This window comes from Mycteria americana, chromosome 2 (genome assembly GCF_035582795.1).
Source record: "Mycteria americana isolate JAX WOST 10 ecotype Jacksonville Zoo and Gardens chromosome 2, USCA_MyAme_1.0, whole genome shotgun sequence".
Taxonomy (NCBI): Eukaryota; Metazoa; Chordata; class Aves; order Ciconiiformes; family Ciconiidae; genus Mycteria; species Mycteria americana.
The window spans coordinates 119438274-119460744 of NC_134366.1; the positions used below are offsets into that span (position 1 = coordinate 119438274).

At 40.1% G+C, this 22471-nt stretch overlaps 1 protein-coding gene across 9 annotated transcripts in view; it reads right to left on the minus strand.

Moving 5' to 3' along the window:
* Positions 1-22471, minus strand: part of PTPRM (protein tyrosine phosphatase receptor type M) — a 489673-nt gene that overhangs the window by 352123 nt on the left and 115079 nt on the right. For all 9 annotated transcript variants that reach the window (XM_075494401.1, XM_075494400.1, XM_075494399.1 and 6 more), the window contains exon 2: positions 21881-22003. In XM_075494401.1, the coding sequence (XP_075350516.1) occupies positions 21881-22003 (123 nt within the window). The remainder of the gene's footprint in view (positions 1-21880; positions 22004-22471) is intronic.

The window sequence follows — 22471 nt, forward strand, 5'->3', positions numbered from 1 at the left end:
AAAATGGTTGACATTTTAATAGAAAATCCAATGGAAATAATTCTGCTGAACAGTCTACTAAAAGCTCTATAATTTATACATTTTTCATTATCCTTCTGCTTTGTTCTTCCATAGCTCTTCACACAAACATTTTGCAGCTTTTAGCCTCAAAGTGGTCAAACTGATCCTAGGTAAGAAGAGATTGCCAAGTCTTGCAAATCACCACCAAAGGTGCTGAAAAGTATAACTAGTGCCCATGTACACCTGCACGGTGACTTGGTCTCTAAAATTAAAGACTTGGAAATGGAGACTTAGAAATCTCAATTGCCAAAGAAAGCCTCTAGTCCTTCAAACGCAATCTGCATCATAAATCTGCATCACCTGGTAATACTTAGAAAGTTTTAAAAATATATTTATTACTGTTAGCAAGTAATTTCAGAATACTAACATTTATGTATGACTGCAAAGTAAAATGAATCTGGAGAGAAACCCTCAAATTTGGAGCACTTGACACAATGCTCTGTCTCGAGGTAAAGGCTGAAGAGGTGTAGCTCAGGCTTTCTGAAACAAAATTCCCTAAAAAATAAGAAGTACTTTTGCTCGCCTTGCACTAACATAAAGACAAACTTCACCCGAGTCATCTGAGAGCTGGAGCTCACTGGAGTGAGAAAGATACGCAACATTTGAAGCCAAATCAGCATCTGTTATCTTATGCAGGGATACCTGCATTGCTTCTAGAGCATTTCTTTAGAGTAATTACCCAGTGCTGAGTGCAAACATCCATTACAAAAAGTTTGTATTTTACCATTGCCTCTTTTATTAAGGTTGGGTTTTATTTCAATTAAAGTTTGAGTTAAAGGTGGATTGCAGACTTTGAGTCAACATTGGTGTTTTAGAGTGGAAAGCCGTACAGGCGTCCTCTGTTAGGAATCATGAACCAGTGTGAGTACCTCTCAGCTTTATTTCATGCTCTGCCACTGACTCATTTTCCCAAGTGAGTCACTTAACCTGCATAGATCAATTAGATTGTAAATTATGCAGCATACCACAAGGTTCTTATGAGGTGTTACTCATTTCTGGAGGAACATTTGACATTCTTGGATAACTAAGAGTGTAAATTTTATTACTGCCAGCTAATGAGAAGTTAACTTACAAGAGGGCCATGCTATTTGTGGTTATTTTGCATGATAAATGATTCTCCCAAATAGTCATCAGTGGTGAATGTCACTTTTCTCAATCCCTGCCCTGTTTTTCATATTTACAAGCTTTTGCACTGGGTATGCAAGAAGACAGGCATGAAACAAGGACAGTAATTGTTGGTTCACACACAACTAAAACAAAAATGGGGACATGGCATCCACAAAGATGAGATATAATGTTCATTTTGTTCTGCAAAGTAAAACAAATAGTAACTTTTTAGTCATGATTACTACGTCCCTGATTCATTTTCTTGTTTCCTGAAAAGTGGAACCATAGTCCTTATGTAATATTGAGTCCAAATACTTAGTTTACAGTGTACTATTATTTATTTGACAGGTATGTTAAAACCGAGCCTGTTTAATCTGTTAATATGAGTTTTACTATTTTATTATTATTACCTGAAGCCAGAAGCAGAAAGACTGTTTACTATGCAGTAATAAGCAATATTTGGCATTAGCAGGCATAAGAGATACAGAAGTCATCAACTTGTGGTGAGGGAATACACTTTTATGGGTTGACTCACAGGAAACATCTTGTTACTTCTTCTGGGCTTTTTTTCCCCCCTTGTTTTAATTAAAACAGGAATAAACTGTTTCCCAGTTTTGCTAAACAAACAGAAAAAAAGACTGTGCTGACAGAAGGAAGAAGAGGTCTTCTCAGGAGACATTTCTTAAATGCATAACCTTCAATAACCTTTAGTTTCTCCAGGTTTCTTTAGTTTCTCTGAAATTTTGTTACAGTCAAACACAATTGTTTTTTGAAATGGACAAAGAATTGTTTCAACTACTAGTGATACACCATCTGTTAAATAACATATCAGGTAGAAACGCAGAAGCTAGGCTAGGAAGCATTTCAAGGCCTACCTCTGTAGTTCTTCAAGCCACTACAGACCAGTACTGCTACTGAAAGTGGTCCACACATTTCTACTGTACCTTCCTATTTCTGTCCTATGAGGCTGCACAGTAAACCAAATCAAGTACCCAAGTGATTTTCTGTTTTTCCTTGTTGTTTTTTTTTTTTTTACTGCTGGGGATGTGGGAGAAGGTGGTGTCAGGTCCCGAAGGGCATTTCCAGGCCATACTGTCCTACCCCCCACCCTGCCCCTGGAGCCCTATTTCAGCTCAGCCCTGGGCTGTCCGTCCCTGCCCCGGCAATGCTGGAGGAGTGCCCGTCTCCAGCCCTGTCTCTGGCCCCTTCTCCTTCATATCCTGCCCCAGGCCCTTAGTTGGACCCTGGACCTGGGGCTTTCCTTGGATCCCACTAGCAGGACGTTACTGCTGTTACTGGCTCTGCCGGCTGCATTTAGACACTGTGGGACTGCACCCGTCTGTGAGGGCACAGCTGGTGCTGGGGGCACCCTTGGCTTCCAAACCCCCTTCCCCAGAGAAGCAGCCAGCCCTTGCTGCTCCCTAACGGGGAGGGAAGGTGTGGGTCAAATTTATATAAGCACGTGTGAAACTACTGCCTAAAAACTAGGCTTCATCTCAGCTCATCCACAGGAACTAATAATGTATGTACTTCCTCTCCAGTTGTACAAACCTCAGGAAGAAATGAAATCCTAAGCAACGCTGACATTTAAAATATTACATTTGTTACATGAGATAGCACTTACAGAAACAAAGGGACAAAGCCTACTACGACACTATGCAACCATATAGTACACACAGCTTTATTGCCTTGAATTTTTTCCTTCAATAATTTGTGTGGTAACATTTAATATCTGTTACATATTTAGCACATCAATATTTAAATATTATGCTACTTCGTTATACAACTGTTTGTATGAAAGTAGTTGATTTATTTTTTCAAAGACTGGAATGGTTTTGGTTTACTGGTTTTTTTTTGTTGTTTTTTAAAGAAACCTAATATTCTGCTCTCATTGACTAGAAGTAATACATATATTTGGAAAGTGCTGTTGTCTGAGTGCATAGAATATTAAGACATGTAATGTGTTCCTTGCAAAGAAACAAAAAACAAAAAATCCTTCTCTGCTCCCAAAGGAACTTCACTAAAATTAAGAAGTACATTTCCATCCGAGTCTCAAAGTAAAAATATTTCAGGGATCCTTACAAACCATTTGGAACTGCAAAGTAAAACTACACTTACATTTCCTCAATGTAACACAGTTATAAATATAATGCCCCATATTAAGGTGAAATAACTATACAGAATAGGCTACTCTTTCTTTGTTGTTACTGAAAAAGGATGTGAAGGCAGAGGGAGGAGTAGTAAGAGAGCAGGAGAGGAAAGAATGACACAAAAATTATTTTATGTGTTCTCTTCATAAAAGTTTAACATTATTTTGAATTACAAGCAACTTATGCTCACAAAATACAGTCTATCACAACTTTAGTTGTGAGCATTTGCATATACTTAGCCTAGCATAAGAAAATGAGGCCCAGGTGAAGTCAATGGCAGTGATGGACCGGAACCGTAATTCAGCTTCAGCCCCTAGTCAGATACAATGCATTACTAAAAATCGACATGTTGTTCAAGTTTCAAGTGTGCTGTCCTCACAACTTCCATCAGGAAGTTTTGTTTTAGTATAATAAAACATTTCTCTTCCAAAAAGACACTCTAAAATTTACATAGAAATTTCATTTCCAACAATGAGATTTGGCTCTTTTAAAAGACCATGAGAATATTTGAGGCAAAATGCTTTTTGATACCATAACAAAGAATGTACTGAACAAAGAAAAACAGTAATTATACTTTTAATTACTGTGCTATAATTAACACGTCTTGTATAACAAACTTCAGAATTGTAGACAAAGAATATCGGATGAGGGCAAAACTTGCTGTCATTGGCTGCTGTTTGCACTTAATTAGCAACCCAAAATTTGCAGAAAAATTGTATCAGTTTCTAAAAACATGCTTTTTCACAATTTAACCTTGACATGGAAAGAAGCATGTGTTATGAAGCTTTGTATTAAGTATTGAAGAACACCTTGGAAAAAAGCAGACTGTAACATTATTTATCTTGAATGTAAGTAATGCATCTGTGCATGTGGAAGCCAAGTGAAACCGAATCTCTTCATGTGTTCATTTCAAAGTAAAGGCAACTACCTTGCTCAGAATATCCTGTGCCTCAGCAGATGTATTGAAAATCATCAACGTGGTTATATCCAATTGCTAGTCAGGCCTTCTGGAGTCGGAATACAAGCAGCCATAAATATTAATGCTTGTGCTTTTTTAGACCTATCTTCAAATGTTCCATCAAATTTTCTATAAATGAGGAAAAACATAAAGGAACACATTTTAATAGGCAAAGCAAAGCTCAGGCAACTATTAAGTAAAAAAGGATATCCCAGAATTCTTTAGGGAATTTGACAGTCTGTGCCTCCCTAGTCTCCGCATCATTGATATGCTAAAATGCAGTACACCAACAAAGCTTTAGCTAGAAAATGAATCTGTGAAAAATAATAACGCTTAGGAAAAGCATCTCGAGTTAGAGGTGGCGAAGAGAGAAATTTGGCACACAATAACAAACACGACAGCTGATGCAAAACGTAAAGTCTGTGGCTAGCGGATTCAGCAGAATTTAGAGAGGCGCTATAAAGGCTTCCTGACCACAGAAATATCATGCACATACTGAGCTTAAAGCAGAAGGAAGAGAGAATGAAATTCTTGCAAATAAATATATTCTCCCAAGAAGCATTATGGCACGTGAACTGTACAGAATAGGAACGAGAACAGAATCTTGAAGTAACAAAACCCCAGAATCTCAAAGTAACAAAAATGCATAAATCTTTTGGCAATTAAATTTTGCTTTCATTACAAAGATCTGTCATTTAACAAATGTAGTACAAAAATTAGGACTGCTGTTAGGCTTTAGCCTTACAATAGTATTGAAAGGCTTTTAAATGACAAAATAAAGGAATTGCACAGCTTCACCATAAAAGCAGCCTCCCTATTAGCACACAAAATAGTGGCCTCAGGTTACATAATTTCAAACACTTTTCTTCTCAATATGAATAAAATTCACTAGTGAAAGAAACTAGACAACCTGAGATTATACCAGAGGATTTTCTATATTCCCTTACACAGGATAGGCTCTATTTGCCAAACACAAAAGATAAATAGCAGCACTCAAGTTGTTGAAGCATCATTGCAGTATAAATTTTTATTTCCATATTACGGGTGGAGAACTAGCCTTTCCAAAAGAGTATTTTCATTTGAACGACAGTGATATGGGTAAATTAAAGACCTCAGAGGAGCTCTTTCCTGGAACTTTAAAGGCAAATTCATTAATGGGAAACAAACCCACAAAACTTTTTATTTATGTCTCGATAATTTCACATGTACATTGCTAAATATCTTTCAGTAGATCATAACAATTATAGATTTCAGATTCCAGAAATAATCCACTTGGAGAAGATTTTTTTTATGACCTATTTGCTGTTCAATCAGAACGTCACTGCTGTTTAGCGAAAATTATCTCTACCAGCTATAAAGGCAAATAACTTGATAGAAAAGGATGCATCTAATCTGAACCTTAATACTACAGAGAATTTCACATCAGAGTTGGAAGCATTTCCAGTATGTACAGCTTGTAGAGGCGGAGGAGAAGAGAATGATGAAACTAAAGGGGAGGCTGGACGAGGTTAATTGACATAGATGGGTAACACCAGAGAAATACAGTCATCCTGCTCGTGCTGTGCAGCTGTGAAGACTACACCTAATATAAAACCATTTTATACATGTAGAAATCCTAATGATTGACTTCACTGGTGAATACACACCATATCCAAGGTGTGCATTCCAAGGGCTTTTTCTTTTTTCTTTCTTTTTTTTAAGTGAACTTTGCTTCTTTATAGACTTGCACAGGAGGTAAGATGACCTATTTTAATACTTCATGTTAACTTAAAAGTACAACTGGATGTAGGCACACTACAACAATTAGCATGGGTAATTTAAATTCAACAGGCAGTATAATATGCCCTTGCAAAATATAGCTTTTCCTTGCTGTAACTAAAATAATAATAAACTTCTTACCAATTATATAATTGTTGTTACTGCTACACTAAAAAGCAGGAGAAAAAAAAAAAAAAAAGAGTCTGCCATGCATTCAAAGCTGCTTACGTTTCGCAAGCCATGTAAGTAAAATGCCTGAATTGACATTTCTCCAACCAACTTTCTGCCTTCACAAACATGCCTCACACTAAAATTAAGTATGGCAAGAAAAACACCACAGCACACGTAACACCTAAATATCATTGCTGAAAGATACCGCATCTCTATACATGGTACATCAGTTTATTCCACTGCAAAGTTTCAGGGTCACAGGCTGCCTTAAATTTCACATAGCTCATTGTGCACTCATGAAGAGAACTTGATTCTGCTGCTGACCAAGTCTACTCTAGAACAGGATTTCTTGTTTCGGGCACGTAATCATTGCTACTGCTGCTACACAATGAGCTTCCAGAACTCAGGTAGCATCTTCACATTGTTCTGCATAGTGCTTTTTGGATTTTGGATTAATCAGTTCCCATAGGCACTAGCTCAAGAGCAGGTACACAATATCCCACTGATCTCCTCAGAAGACCACCCTCATCAACCCAGCCTCGACTTTTCAAAGGCATTTCATTTGATGTGTGGCTGCTTAATAAGGAAACGCCAAGGAAAGCAGCAAGTTTTACATCCCTTTCTTCAGGTACCCTGCTAGCTTCTAGAAAAGTACCCTTCCCTATTTGGGATATAGAAGAGTCCAGAATCCTCCTCTAAGAGCCTGTCCTCTCTTTCAAGGGTGGGATACCACTTGTAAGAGATAGCGACACCACCCTTTTAAGTAGCAGTACATTGGTAGGATCCCTTTCTTAAGATGTCAGAACCATAGGGTCAGTGCTGCCTGCCACTCAAACGGTAATTAGCATTGATTTCTATCAACTGAAATCTGCTAAAATACTGTAGAAGTAAAAGACTGGAACCAGGGGCTTCCTTCTCTTCACCTGCTGTTTTCCTTCCAGAGCCTTCTCAAGTGCCTGACAAATCTTGATTTCTCTTCTACAGATTGATTTCTCAAGTTGATGTCTCTTTTACAAAAGCCCGTGTGCAAAAGGAGGGCTAATGACCAACTTAGGTTCTCATCTTGAGGACAGGACTATTTCCTTGCAACTGCAAGATGTGAAATTAAAAAAGCTTCAGAAAGGAGCATCTCTAACTTCTCTGAGCAGTGGTCTGATCACACAGGTCTTGCATAAAAGAAACAGCCTCTTTAGCAAACTCCCCATTCCCCTCCTTTCTTTCTTTTGTGGCTCTCAACACATGAGAAGTAAGAGAATACATTAAGGATCATCCCATTGTCACTACGTGTTTGATGTATTTCTTGTGCAATTGCAGGAGACAGACATTCTGGGAAGAACAACATCTGACTCCTGAGTTCAGGCTGGTGCCACAATGCTCAGCTGCATACGTCCCAGACACTTAGAGAACTCCCCTTCACCAACTTACATGGTGCTTAGGTGCTTCCAGGAATAGGTGACAATGTTCCACTCTATAATTCTGTCGAGGAGTTTCCACTGTCGCTGTTTTGAACTTGTGCACCTTAATTTCACTCTTAGCCTATTGTGGGTTTCTACGTGCCTTTTTGAGTCTAGGTCTCACTCTCACCTTTTTCTGATCTGAAACTGTTTGGGGTGTTGGGAAGAGCTGAATGCCACCACAGCAACTAATGAACCATGAAGTATATCCTGCCCAGTCATGCTCCAGCAGAAACCAGAATGACACAAGAGTTGACTGTGACACCTAGGAGAGGTAAAGACTGTAAGAGTATGGGGAAATCAGGAACTCAAAATCTGGCAGAATGACATTCCTCCCCTCTAAGGTAAGGGGAAAAATGAAATGATAAAGTTATAAGTAACAATACAATCATATTTGAACTTAATACAAAATCATAGTAGATGAAGTTAATGGTGAGAAAAGTGCATCTGTAGCTTCCATGTTCTAATATGAATATGTATGTATTGAAAAGTGCTTTTCAAATCTGTATCATGTGAGGAGCACAGAACTGTGATCAACTGCTTGCATGCAATTATCACAAATATTTGATGTTATTAGCTGCTGCAACATTATGACTTGGATAATTACCTGCACCTGTTTTCTCATAATTAAATGGCTGTGTACATCATTAAATTTTCAATGAGGTCCAGACAGTATTTTTTCCTTTGTGCTACTGAAATGCAGTTGATTAGAAATGTTGTGACTTCTAGATGAAGAATGCATTATTTCAGCTGGTGAGGGAAATAACTATATTTCTTTAACACTGAGAACAAAAGTACTGAGCTCTTTAATTCAGCTCATGGAATTAATGAAAGCCTTTTAATTGCTTCTTCTCTGACTCTGAGTTCTGCAAACATATACAAGGGAATTAAGACTGTGTCTGATATGCTGGGAAATCTGATTGCTTCAAATACAAGAGAACTTAAACACAACACAAAGTAGAATCCATCCAATTTGCTTGTGTACTAACCTAGCTCCACAGCCACATTTGCCACCTCACATACTGCCACATGACTGTCCTCAGCTTCGGAGCAGAAGTTCAAAAAGTGTAGACATCTGGAAACACTTGATGCCGCACTGCAAGCAGAAGGTCTAGGTGGCTGTATGTAGTCTCCTAAATGTGCTGCTTTTGGCTGAACCAATTGCTTTCATTGAAAAAAAAAAAATTGTTTATGCCCACACCCTAAGTGAAGAAACTTCACTCTGCAAAATTGTAGACATTTTCCAGTACACTTCTACTGTGTATCAGATTTTAAAATATTACATAAAGTATTTTCCTATGAGGCTCGATTAAGGTTAATGAAGTAATTTAAACCACATAATTCTCTAGTAAAAGGAGGAAGACAAAGGGAGATGCTAAAAATACATTGTTCTTAAACTGTGATAAAAATATTGATTTGGTCGGAATGAGGGCCTGGTTTTTGACACTGATGAGGAAGAAGCTTTCTTGTATTTCAGAGTAATTTCAAATTCAACCCAAAGAACAAGTACTCTGTAAATGACAGGTTTGCCAAATAGCTTTCTGATGCAGCATTTAATGACCTCTGCCTCAAATCACTCAAATCGATGACTTTTTGGCCACTCTTACTATAGTCACAGCTCGAGCTGCTAACAACATACTATCAGTCATCAGTGCCTGCCAACAAATTAAGTGCTGTAAGAAGGCATGAAAAAATCTCCCATAAATCTAATTGAGACAAGAATTCCCTCTTTAATTTCAGCAGAGAGCCTTAAAATAATATGCCAAGAAAATGATTCCCTGAGGAATCATAACGTTTGTGCTCCTAAAGAGGAGTGATGGAGTCCATCTCCAGCTCACAGGCATTTTCACTGTGACTATGACTATGATCTCGTCGTATAGAAGAACTGTCTTAAAAGATAAACTTCTAACTCGGGAAATAACTGACTTAGGCCCTGAAATGGAGGCAGTCACATTACACACTTTAAAGCCTGTAAATGCAAGGAAAGGTTTTGATCCACTCTTTATTAGTTTCTAAAGGGCAGGATGGATGAGAAGAAATCTAATGGGATAAGCATGAGACTGAAAGAAAAGCCCTGAAGACTGCAAGAAATTAAGAGGCTTTTTTTCCAGTAGATTAATTACTAAACAAGAAAAAGCTTATTTAGGAATAGTCTTGATTATTCCCCTTCCTCCTGATCTTGCAATGCAGTGAGTGCAGCTCTTAGAGGAGCATCTTCAGACTCACTATTTATTCACAGTCCTCACAAGCTTTTTACTGGTCACAGCTTTTCTCAAGTATTTTTATTCTCCAATAGAAGAAAATAGCCAGGCAAACAAGCACGAAGTAGAACAGAATAGAATAGACTATTTCAGTTGGAAGGGACCTACACCAATCATCTAGTCCAACTGCCTGACCACTTCAGGGATGACCAAAAGTTAGTTAAAGCATGTTATTAAGGGCATTGTCCAAATGCCTCTCAAATACTGACAGGCTTGGGGCATCGACCACCTCTCTAGGAAGCCTGTTCCATGGTTTGACCACCCTCTCACCAAAGAAATGCTTCCTAATGGCCAGTCTGAACCTCCCCTGACACAGCTTTGAACCATTCCCATGCGTCCTGTCACTGGATACCAGGGAGAAGAGATCAGCACCTCCCTCTCCATGTCCCCTCCTCAGGAAGCTGTAGACAGCAATGAGGTCGCCCCTCAGCCTCCTTTTCTCCAAACCAGACAAGCCCAAAGTCCTCAACTGCTCCTCATAGGACATGCCCTCCAGCCCTTACACCAGCTTTGTTGCCCTCCTCTGGACACATTCAAGCATCTTCACATCCTTCTTAAATTGTGGGGCCCAGAACTGCACACAGTACTCAAGGGGAGGCCACACCACTGCTGAATACAGCGGGACAATCCCCTCTTTTGACCGGCTGGTCATGCTGTGTTTGATGCACCCCAGGATGCGGTTTGCCCCCTTGGCTGCCAGGGCACACTGCTGACTCACAGTGAGCCTGCTGCCGACCAGCACCCCCACATCCCTTTCTGCAGGGCTGCTCTCCAGCCACACCTCTCCCCATTTATACTTGTGCTCAGCATTACTCTGTCCTAGGTGCAGAATCCAGCATTTGGACTTGTTAAATTCCATCCCATTAATCATTACCCAATGCTCCCATCTATCCAGATCCCTCTGCAAGGCCTCCTGTCCCTCAAAAGAGTCAACAGCACCACCCTGTTTGGTGTCATCAGCAAACTTGCTAATGGTGCATTCAACTCCTGCATCCTGGTCGTTGATAAATATATTGAACAGCACTGGCCCTAGAATTGAGCCCTGAGGAACACCGCTGGTGACCAGTCACCAGCCAGATGTAGTCCCATTCACTACAACCCTGTGAGCCCTGCCCTTCAGCCAGTTCTTCACCCAGCGCACCGTGAACCCGCTCATCCCACAGCTGGACAACTTCTCCAGAAGGATGCTGTGAGGGACAGTATCAAAAGCCTTACTAAAATCTAGAAAAACTACATCCACCGCCTTCCCTTCATCCACTGGGCCGGTGATCTTATCATAGAAGGATATCAAATTAGTTAAACAGGACTTTCCCTTTGTGAACCCATGTTGACTGTGCCAAATTGTCCTGGTTTCAGTTGAGATAGAGTTAATTTTCTTTATAGTGGCTGGTATGGGGCTATGTTTTGGATTTGTGCTGAAAACAGTGTTGATAATACAGAGATGTTTTAGTTGTTGCTGTACTAGTCAAGGACTTTTCAGCTTCCTGTGCTCTGCCAGGTGCAGAAGAAGCTGGGAGGGGACACAGCCAGGATAGTTGATCCAAACTGGCCAAAGGGCTATTCCATACCACATGACGTCATGCTCAGTATATAAAGCTGGGGAAGAAGAAGGAAGGGGGGACATTTGGAGTGATGGCGTTTGTCTTCCCAAGAAACCATTACGCATGATGGAGCCCTGCTTTTCCGGAGATGGCTGAACACCTGCCTGACCATGGGAAGTAGTGAATTAATTCCTTGCTTTGCTTGTGTGTGCGGCTTTTGCTTTCCCTATTAAACTGTTTTTATCTCAACCCTCACGTTTTCTTACTTTTGCTCTTCCGATTCTCTCCCCCATCCCACCAAGGGGGAGTGAGCGAGCGGCTGCGTGGTGCTTAGTTGCCGGCTGGGGCTAAACCACGACAGTCCTTTTTGGCGCCCAACGTGGGGCATGAAGGGTTTGAGATAATGACAGATTTGATTGGAATGTGCCAGATAGAATTTATAGCTGTTATTGCTGTTTAGCTATTAATCAGCAGGCTTCTGTGCTTGCCATAGGCTTGCTTGCCTTACTGTACCTTAGAGCCTAGGGCTCGTTAGTGGCTGCTTTTTGCTTTCACTGCTTGCCGTGCTGCTGTACTGCTTATCATCTTACCGTGCTGTGCCTGGGAACATTTTGATAACAGCAATGGCCATGCGCCTGGGCTGGCAGATGGCCAGGGCATCGCTGCTGTTTCTGTGCTGCTGTACTGGACAGGCTGGAACTCTGCTGTGAACTCGAGTCGAAGGGACTGTGACCTGTGGATGAATCCACGTGGGAGCGGGATACCCCAAAGCGTCTGTGCCCATGGATTAGCCCATGCCAGAGCAGGTATATCTTGAAATGTCTGTGGCCATGGTTATGTCTGTGCCACAGCAGGTATACCTCTGAAGGAATTGTGGCCCAAGGATAAGTCCACACTGGATAAGGTGCACCTCGAAGCATCTGTGGCTGTGGATAAAGTCCATGCTGCAGCAGGTATACCTCGAAGCATCTGTGGCTGTGGACGAAGTCCATGCTGCAGCAGGTACACCTTGAAGCATCAGTGGCTGTGCATGAGGCCATGTTGGAGCAAGTTTACTTCTGAAGGTACTGCATTCTGTGGATAAGTCCAAGCTGGAGCAGGGGCAAGGGGAGGACTTCACTGCAATGTTAAACCTGATGGTCTGTCCAACGGGACCAGGGGTGGAGACTGTAATGGAAATACCTTTAAATTGTTGTATCCCGGGATTTGAGTTGCATGTTGTGGGAATTACTATAGCAGGAACCCCTTGTTGCTAGCCAGGCTAGGAGCAAGGGGAGGAGTTCATTGCAATGTTAAACCCTATAACCTGGCCCAAAAGGACCAGGGGTGGACATTGTAATGGATATACCTTTAAATTGTTGTAACCCATGATTTGAGTTGCATGCTATAGGAATTACTACAGCCAGAAACACCTGAACAAATGGAGGAGAATTGCAATGACAAATGGAGGAGAATTGCAATAATTGCAATGACTGCATTATTCTTTAAATGCCTTTCAACAGTACCCAGTATATAATCTTCTCCACAATTTTTCCAGGAACCGAGGTCAGACTAACAGGTCTGCAGTTCCCTGGGTCTTCCCTCACGCCCTTCTTGTAAATTGGAATAACATTGGCTAGCTTCTAGTCAGCAGAGACCTTTCCAGACTCCCAAAACCTTTGGTAGATGATTGAGAGGGGTCCTGCCCTAACATCCTCTAGCTCCTTCAGTACACTGGGATGAATCCCATCATGCCCCATGGACTTGTGAACATTCAGCTGATACAGCTGGTCCCTTACAATTTCAGTCTCCACAAATGGAAACTCACTGTTCTGACACTAGTAGTTATCCGACTCAGGGGACCAGGCAGCCCAAGGTCTATCAGTATTATTGAAGACTGAAGCAAAAAACACATTGAATGCCTCTGCTTTTTCTTCATCCCTATGAATCAGATTACCATCTTCAACAAGTATCGGTCCAATGTTTTCTTTAGACCTCCTCTTGCTATTAACATACTTAAAAAAGCCCTTCCTGTTATCTGAAACAACACTGGCCAGTTTCAACTCTAATTGAGCTTTGGCCTTTCGTGTCTTCTCCCTGCATAAACGAACCACAGCTCTGTGCTCTTCCTGCGAAGCCTGACCTTGCTTCCAGAGATCATGCAATTTCTTTTTCCTCTTGAGCTCCACAAGGAGTTCCCTGTTCAGCCAAGCTGGTCTTCTGCCTCACTTGCCATACCAGCAATACAAAAATTGTATTGCTACTTAATACAAGTCTGCTGAAACTGGAGCAGAAACTGCAGTGGTTTCAGTAAGATACCGATGGCAGGGAAGGTACAGTAACATAGCCTTCAGCACTGAGTGAGTACCTAGGGAACCCTATGCTAAAGCACATGCTACTTCATTTATATTACTATGGAGTCCCAAACTACCCAGCTTAAAGCTTCCTGAGGTACATTTACATGTCTCAGGCATATCCCCAGGAAAGAAGATTTACATTCTGTGTGGTCTTTTCTGAAGCAAGAGCCTCCACCAGAAGTAACTGAATTTTTCTTTTCCAGACCAATATTCCAGTTGAAAAATGCTGGTTGACCAGAAGGTAATGCAAAGGTAGCTGTCCCAAGTCCCCGATAAAATACTTCAATCGTTATTTACTGGCTTTACAACATGAAGCCCTTTCCCTCCCTCCTGTTGGGATTCTCCTACCTGACTTTCCCTTTCTCCTGTTGGGATTCTCCTACCTCATCCAAAGGAACTCCTCATGAACACTCCAGGGAGGGAAAACACACACACAAACAAAACCCCAGTTATTCAGTGTACTTCTACTTTTAATTTAGCAGGGAAATCTGAAACAAGATTCTGATGCACTTAACCAGCAGGATAGTGTCTGGCACTATGGGTGGAAGATGGGAGGGAGACTGGGTTTCCAATGTGTAACAGTAAAACTTTGTAATCCTAAACATTTTTGTTGTCAAGAAATCCATTTCAAATACAGCTCCAGTGTCTACCTTATTATGTTAGCAGCTTCTCAGCATATATTATGGCAGGTGTTATATGTAACCTCAGCAGGAAACGTGTAATCACAGCAAGGTAAATGAGTTAGGCTAGAGGGCTTGCTTAGCACTGTGTGGTACTACACGGCGTTACACAGAAATACCCACAGCAGTCAACTCCATCTTCCAGGTTGCTTTGAGAATACTCTGGTTTAATGAGAAATGAATTCCCAGACCTTTCATATAGCCTCTGTCTGACTTCTACGGAACAGGAGAGTTCCTCAAACATTAGAAAAAGTCATAATTTATCATATCATCATTTTCCAGTCAAACACCTTTAACAAACCTTTAACTACTATTGATGGATTCTAACGTAGCACCTCCCACTCACTTCCATGAGTTGCAGCATGTTCTGTGATTCTATACTCAAACATCAGAGGGCTGCTGGAATGCATAAGAAAACATGACAACTGTTATCCTCCTCCTGGTAAACTACAGTTATAAATACTAAAGAAAGCCCATTGCTTCAAATGAAAATTTGAAAGTCAGTCATCTACGTTGGGCATTACCTCATGAACCACACTGTTTATATTCAAAATACTTTGTTCTACACAACAAGAAAAAAATGTAAAATAGAAGTCATATGTAGAGAACATCTACAACAAAAGATTAAATAAATCATTAGCATATTAACCCCACCATTTTGTCTGAAAGCTATTAGGCGTGTAGGCAAAATACATTCAAATAACTTGTCTAGTTGGCCTATTAAGCAAGCTAGGAACATTATCCATCAGAGATTCTGATGCTTATTAATCTATTACTTCCCTTTTGTAATAAACCCAGTATTTGTGCCAGCTGCTGAAATCTATAAGTCAGGTCAGAAGGTACAAAAATGACCGTAAGATTCCTGTAAGTTACCACAACAAGCAATACCTCAGATGTAGCTGGTGGCATTACTCTGGTTGTTGAACAAATCTGTTAAGCACACTACTCACCAAATCTTTAGGTATGTTTTTAAAGTAGCTAATCCCTTTAGTGCTTGCACTGTAGCCATGGCAGCACAAAGCTAGCTGGGTCTGTACTCAGGTGGTTTGCTCAGGCTGACCTCCATCTTGCTCCATATTAGCAGCAACTGATATTAGCTTACGCAGTTAACTGGAAACTGGCTTGAATGTGTCAACATGAGCTGGAGCTGCTTGCAAAAGAGGCACGTCCTTAATGCCTGCGGCTATTACCTGGATGTGCAATAAAATGCTAAACATGCTAGTGTTCCAGGTCTAGAAAATTCTATGAAAAAATGTGACTCAAACACAGTGAACAAGGTGCAACTCCCACACCTTGATAGTAATTTACGTTATCTCTGGATAGCATTCAAATGAATTAAAAAATGCAGCTATTTAAAGTAAACTGGAAGAAACAGCATTGAATAAGAAACACATTTAATTCTCTTCTATATGAACATAAACAGAAGAAAAGCATCCCTGCTAACACAGCACACACACACAATGCAGTGCTAAAATATACTTAATGATAAAATACCCATCACAATGGAAAAGTCAAAGCACTATAACTTTACATGTTCGGACACTGCAGTTGGCTTTAATATAGACTTGCCAACTGATCACTTTATCTGTCTTTTTAAAAGGATCACAACTCTTCTACGCACAATTAAACAACAATGTACATTTCTCACACAACTACTTCACGTTCTACAATACTAAATACTGCTTTAAATCAGTGCCTTCATTTATGGAATATCTGCTAGCTATGCATATCTGCTAACTAGGTATCAAAAGGCCATTTTAAACAATAATTAATATAAGCATTATACACATTTTCTGCAGAGACTGCATAGACACTGCTAAACATTAAGCAACACTAGATATTCAGGATACAAATAACTGTAGTAGGCCATTCAAAAAATTACATATAGCCATGAAAATCCTATATTATCACCTCCAATAGCACAAACAGAATCCTCATCCTGGCTTTGACCAGCACTATATTAAACACAGAACTCTTCATTGCTGAAAACATCCTTTCAATGCACTGAATGGCAGCCTGTGAAGATTTGATTTAACTGATTTTGACCTATTCTAAAATGAATGAAAGGCTGATGCCAGTGACTCATTGCAAATGCAGTGACATCCCTTCAGTGATATCAAACCAACCGCTGCATCGAAGAAAAATGATGCTATTGTCCTTTAGAAATCAACTGGAACTGTGAAACACTGTAGAAAGATTTTACACAACTGAACACAGTGTTTTGTAACAAAATACATGGACATGAACAGAAATGATATCCAGCAAATGACAAATAGAGCAGACTCTTGACAATACTTGCATTTCTTACAGTAATCTGTAAAATTCCAGTTGTATCACTGTTAGTGACAAGACTCGCTGTAGCAGTATATAAACTAACACAATGCACTCAAATATCTCAAAAATTGTTTTGATTTCAAGTTCGCATACTTCTCTGTGTTTTCTTTGTTTGTTTTACTCATTTGAGTTTTCTCAACTCTTACCCTACTCATTCCTCAGACTACTCCAGATCCTACCTAACTCCTCGTTTCAGAGCTCTGACCTCTTCTCTTCGCTGCTGTCTGTATGCCAGTTGTTCTCAATCGGTAAACTGGCATCCATACATACACATGGATGTGTCCATATATATATATAAAAATTCTTCAGCTTGTAACCTGCCTGCCCTTTAATCCAACCAACACCTCTGTTGCTCTCGGTTCTTCTGTTCCTCCCTTCTAGGATACATTGCCAGCTGTCAGAGAGATGGCTTCGCTACTGCAGCTTCACACACTCGGCCTGCATTCCTTCCTACAAACATCTCAGAATAAGCAACAGTTTTCAGTTTTAATGTAGAGTACTAGAATACTCTGTGGGAACACCACAATTTCAAAATGCTGACAGGCCACAATGAACCGGATGGGACATGAGCATAAAAGGGACTATGGAGTGAGAGTAGGGCAGGCACAGGCCAGAGAAAGAAATCAAAATCTGGGAGATCAACCAAAAATTAGATTAGAAAAGCAGGAAGAAAAGCTCTAGAAGACTGTTTATGTTTGTTTGCATTATCACAGGACCTTGGAGCACTAAACAAGAACTGCTGGGTAAACACAAAATAAAAAATGGAACAAATGAATGAGGTAAGGAAACAGTACTGATAAGAACAGTGCGAAGGGATTTAGGCACAACATTTTGTTTTTAATAGACAAAATGACAAAGGAAAGTTTTAAAAACAATGAGAAGGCCACGTATGTGTTTAGAAGGAGCACCTTCCAACAGTGAGGCAACATGAAGGAAAGCATAAAGATCTCTCCCTGAAAATTTACCAACTGGATGACTCCTCATACTTTTCCCCTGCTCCAGTATGTGGTACCTCCCACAGGAAACAGTCCTTCACGAACTGCTCCAACGTGGGTCCTTACCACAGAGTACAGTCCTTCAGGAACGTACTGCTCCAGTGTGGGTACCCCACGGGCCGCAGATCCTGCCGGAGAGCCTGCTCCTGTGTGGGCTCCTCTCCGCAGGCCGCAGCTCCTGCCAGGAGCCTGCTCCAGTGTGGGCTCTCCACAGGCTACGGCTTCCTTTAGGGCATGTCCCCCAGCTGCGGTTTGGGGTCCTGCACGGGCTGCAGCGTGGTATCTGCTCCAGCGCGGTGCTCCATGGACAGCAGGAGACAGCCTGCTTCACCATGGTCTTCTCCACAGGCTGCAGGGGAATCTCTGCTCCGGCGCCTGAGGCACCTCCTCCCCCTCCTTCTCCACTGACCTTGGCATCTGCAGGGCTGTTTCTCTCACATTTTTCTCACCTCTCTCTCTCTCACACCTGCTGCCCAACATTTTTTACTCTTTCTTAAACATGGTATCGCAGAGGTGCCACCAGCATTGCTAAGGGGCTCAGCTGCGCCCTGTGGGTCCACTGGAGCTGGCTGGAACTGGATGCGTCCAAGATGGGGCAGCCCCTGGTCTCTTCTCACAGAGGCTGCTCCTGCAGTCCCCCCACCCTGCTGCCAACACCTTGCCAAGAGAGTAATCTACTGTTTGGGCATATTTTACTGAAGACATCTTTATTGGACTACAGCTAGAGGGTTTACAGTTAGCTATAATTGTAAACGTGTATTATATAAAACACATTAATATCAAACCACTGTAACTGTTCTATAGGACAATGCAAGATGGCATTAATAATGACTAAGTGTTTCTATAATTGCAGTTTTGAACACTATTATAAACATACATGCTTGGAACAGAAAGACAGAGGTTGGGAAAAGGGAAGAGCCACTCTTCCTACAGCATTTACTCCATCTGACTCAGGATGCTTGAAACAGAAGAGCAGTGGATTAACCACCCTCATTTAATCCATACCAATATATACATGTCATTGCTTTTTGGGTCTGTTTAACACAATTTCGCATTAGTACTGACTCATTAAAGGTCATGCTTATATTTACCAAGAAAATTAGCATCCTACTTACTTTAGTAGCAACGACTTCATCTTCTTCTACTACCGTAACAATCCAACAAGGATTAAAGTCCAGTGTAAGAAACACTTTTAGAAACTTTTTATAATTATCTTTGATACAACTTACCAGTTTTCATCTAAAACTAGATCTCACAAAGAACTATTTATGTTCACTAACATGTAAATATATAGTGTGTACATTAATGCATGCACACATATGCATGAATGTTATATCACATTTCTTTCGTCCCACTGAAATAACTTATCAAGCCAAAATATTTATCTATCTGAAGTACAGCTATGTCTCCACAGTCTCATGTGCATTAAAATAAATCAAATGCCATAACTAGTGTGCTTCCCCCTGACTACCACCAAATTATACAAAATATTATATATTAACATCAAGTCACTCACTGGAGCATATTGCCTGAAATTAGGAATGTTATGTGCATTAATTTTTTCTACTGACAAGGGACTACTGAACTGAGAGTTCTTGTTTCAGTCTAGTATTACAACATTGTTGCATAAAGCATTTTGCTTTCAAGCCAAGAATTCCCCACAAACCATTAATCTAAGATGTTCTATTCATTATCATCTGAAGTTATTTCTTCTAAAATATGTAGCTCAGAAACTGCTGACAAACTATTTGAAATCTTTTTTTAAGTGTATCACATAACTCTCTGGCTAAGGCTAACTGAAAACTAATTAAAATCATTAAGATGATGATTTAAACAAGAACAGGAAAAAACTGTCTAGATGAAATTATGAGGAAAAATTAGATGCCACTTGACTGAATCGTGCCCTTAGACATACCGCTTCTCATTTGCAAAAAATGAGCATTTCTTTCCCTCTCAAAGGGGTTTTTGACCTTTTAAGGCACCAATATCCACAACCCTCCTCAGACTAACTCGTTCATCTTCTGACCCAAGACTCCCAAAGCATATTTCACTTCCTTTATGGGCAGAAGTAAAACTCCCTAAACTCTAAATATAATTTATTACCAAATTTAATACCTTTTTTACTTGATCATCGGAACATTATTTTAGTCTTCTGATAAAAAGGCAGGAAGACAAATAAGAAACGAGTTGTATAATATCTGATAAGTAAAATTACATTTATATCATTTTCCCTCCATAAAAATACCAGTCCCTAGTCTGGACTCTTGCCCCTGGGAAAACAAAACAAACCACAAAAAATCTTCAAGCCTATAGGCATCACAGAAAAGAACATCGATTTGAACGTCTTCTATCTGCCAAGAAGACTGAACAACGTATACCAACAATCACTTTCACAAAATCCAAGTGGGGAGAGTAATGAATGAAATTTGGAATAGAAAGAGAATTTCCAGTGGCGTGATTGTGAAAAGAATGTATAGCTTGTATTGCAAGCCAAGATGACTGATAAACTATGTGTGTTAGCTCCAACTTGATAAACCGTATTAAGCACTAATGAAATAGTCCAGAAAATTTTTAGCAGTGTGTGCCAAGACCACTGGACAAGAGCCAGTTTAAAAAGAAATTTGCAAGAATCTCCTTTATCTGGGATGATGAACTCAATCTAGCATGATGAACCAAGTACCGGGACTCAGGCAAACTGAACATTCATCTTGAAGTTGGGAGTCCTACCTTTGCTGGAGGAAATGAAGTGCTGAAGGAAAAGACACTTCAGTGCAACCATCAACCTCAGAGACGATGCTGTCTACAACACATGGCAACATTGATAAATCTATAGTGAAGACCACTTTATAAGTGAATGATATCTATGGCTGACTAGTGCATATCATACATTAGGGCATTTATTAGTCCACTAGTGATGAATGCATACGTTCAAGTTTTGTTTATGCAGTCACTTCTGAAGATTCACACTGTTTCTCTCCTAATTTCCTTATCCAAAAATAAGGGAGGAACATTTTCTTGGAAAGGACAACTGTTAAAGAGATTTTACAGAAACAACAAAGTACATTATGAGTGCTTTAAAGAACTAATTGAAATGGATGTGAAACACCAGGACATTCATCTTCAATGCTTTTAAGTGTTCTGGATATATTTATACTAAATTATGAGGCTAATGCAGAAGAAGTCCCATGATGCTACAACCAGTGATTTTATGAAGTGGTCTTTTTGGTTTGGCTACTTTTAGGTGACAATAGTCACAGGAGGCTCAGTCTTTAAAAGCCATAGAAGATGCTGAGCTGGGTTGCAAGCAGTCATCCCCCAGGAGATGGAGATCAGTACATGGGGGGAACTCTTAACATGCCTAGATAAAAAACATGAAAAGAGAATAATTGATGAATTTTAGGCTAGTGAATAGTTTAAAACCAACAGTCAGATTTTACATATTTGTGTGGGTGAAGCGGTAAAGGAATGACTGTATTACCAGAGCAAGTTCATAGTTCAATAGAATGCAAGGGTTGTTGCTATGGAATTAGGTCCAACTGCATGCAGTGCACAAAGTACATTAAATAATAGTATCACAACTGCCTTTTAAACACAACAAGCATAATATTATTGAGGCCCTTTGTTTTGGGATACCTCTCCTCTCCTTTTTCTCTCACCTATTTTTCACTCTCCATTTCTTTTCAGAAGAGATTTTGATTAATATCTCTTTCAATGAAAAATCCCAATGCCATCTTTGTTTTATCTCTTACTATCCCCTCTTCCTCTGAGACTTCCTGAGTAGTCCTGTCTGCCTGGTTTTAGTACTACTTCATATTCATTTTCATGCCATCATTCTTTCTGCCTTCCCTGATTAGACCAAGTTTCTATTTCTACTTTCTAACCTTTACGTTCCCCACACAATGAAAGAAAACCTTTGCTTTGCAAAATATCCCTCACAAAAATCACTTGGAAGATCTCAGTATTGCAATTAACAAAGAGATTTAGACAACACGTTCTAACAACAGTACTGTCAAGAAATGCTGAATAAACACATAAGCTAATGTCAAAGAGAAACAAAGCAAAATAAAAGACCAACCAGATGGCATCCCTTGACCTGAGGGGGGCTTTATCGGTGCGTTCACCTGATCCCAGTTAAGATCATCATCATCTGACTGACTATAGCCACAGGAACTGAGAGGCTCATCGAAGGTACAGCATCCTGTAAAATAAACACAAAGATAAAAATTAAACGAGGCATGCAGATAACAGATTATGAATCTCTAATCCTAACAACTGCGACATGATTCAATGCAGGCTGTGTAATTTTTAAATGTCTTTTAATACAAGTGATTATATATATTAATCATCACCTTCTGAGAGGACATAAAACATCCTTGTCAGGAAAACAAAATCCCAAGGGTAAAAGAGCAGATTTAGAACTGCAGACAAATCTTCTCCTATGACACAATCATCAGGTATCAAAAACAAACCAGCAAAATAAAAAGCAGTAAAACTCAGAACATCAAAAGATTGAATGGCTAATGTTCTTCAGGAAAAATGAACTATTCCATGCCTAAGAACCTACATTTTAGAAGAAAACTGTAAGTGTGGGAACATCAGCTCCCATTCCTGTATCTTGGTTTCCAAGTAAGGGAAGGCCTAGATGCTCCCAGGTGTGCTGCGTTGC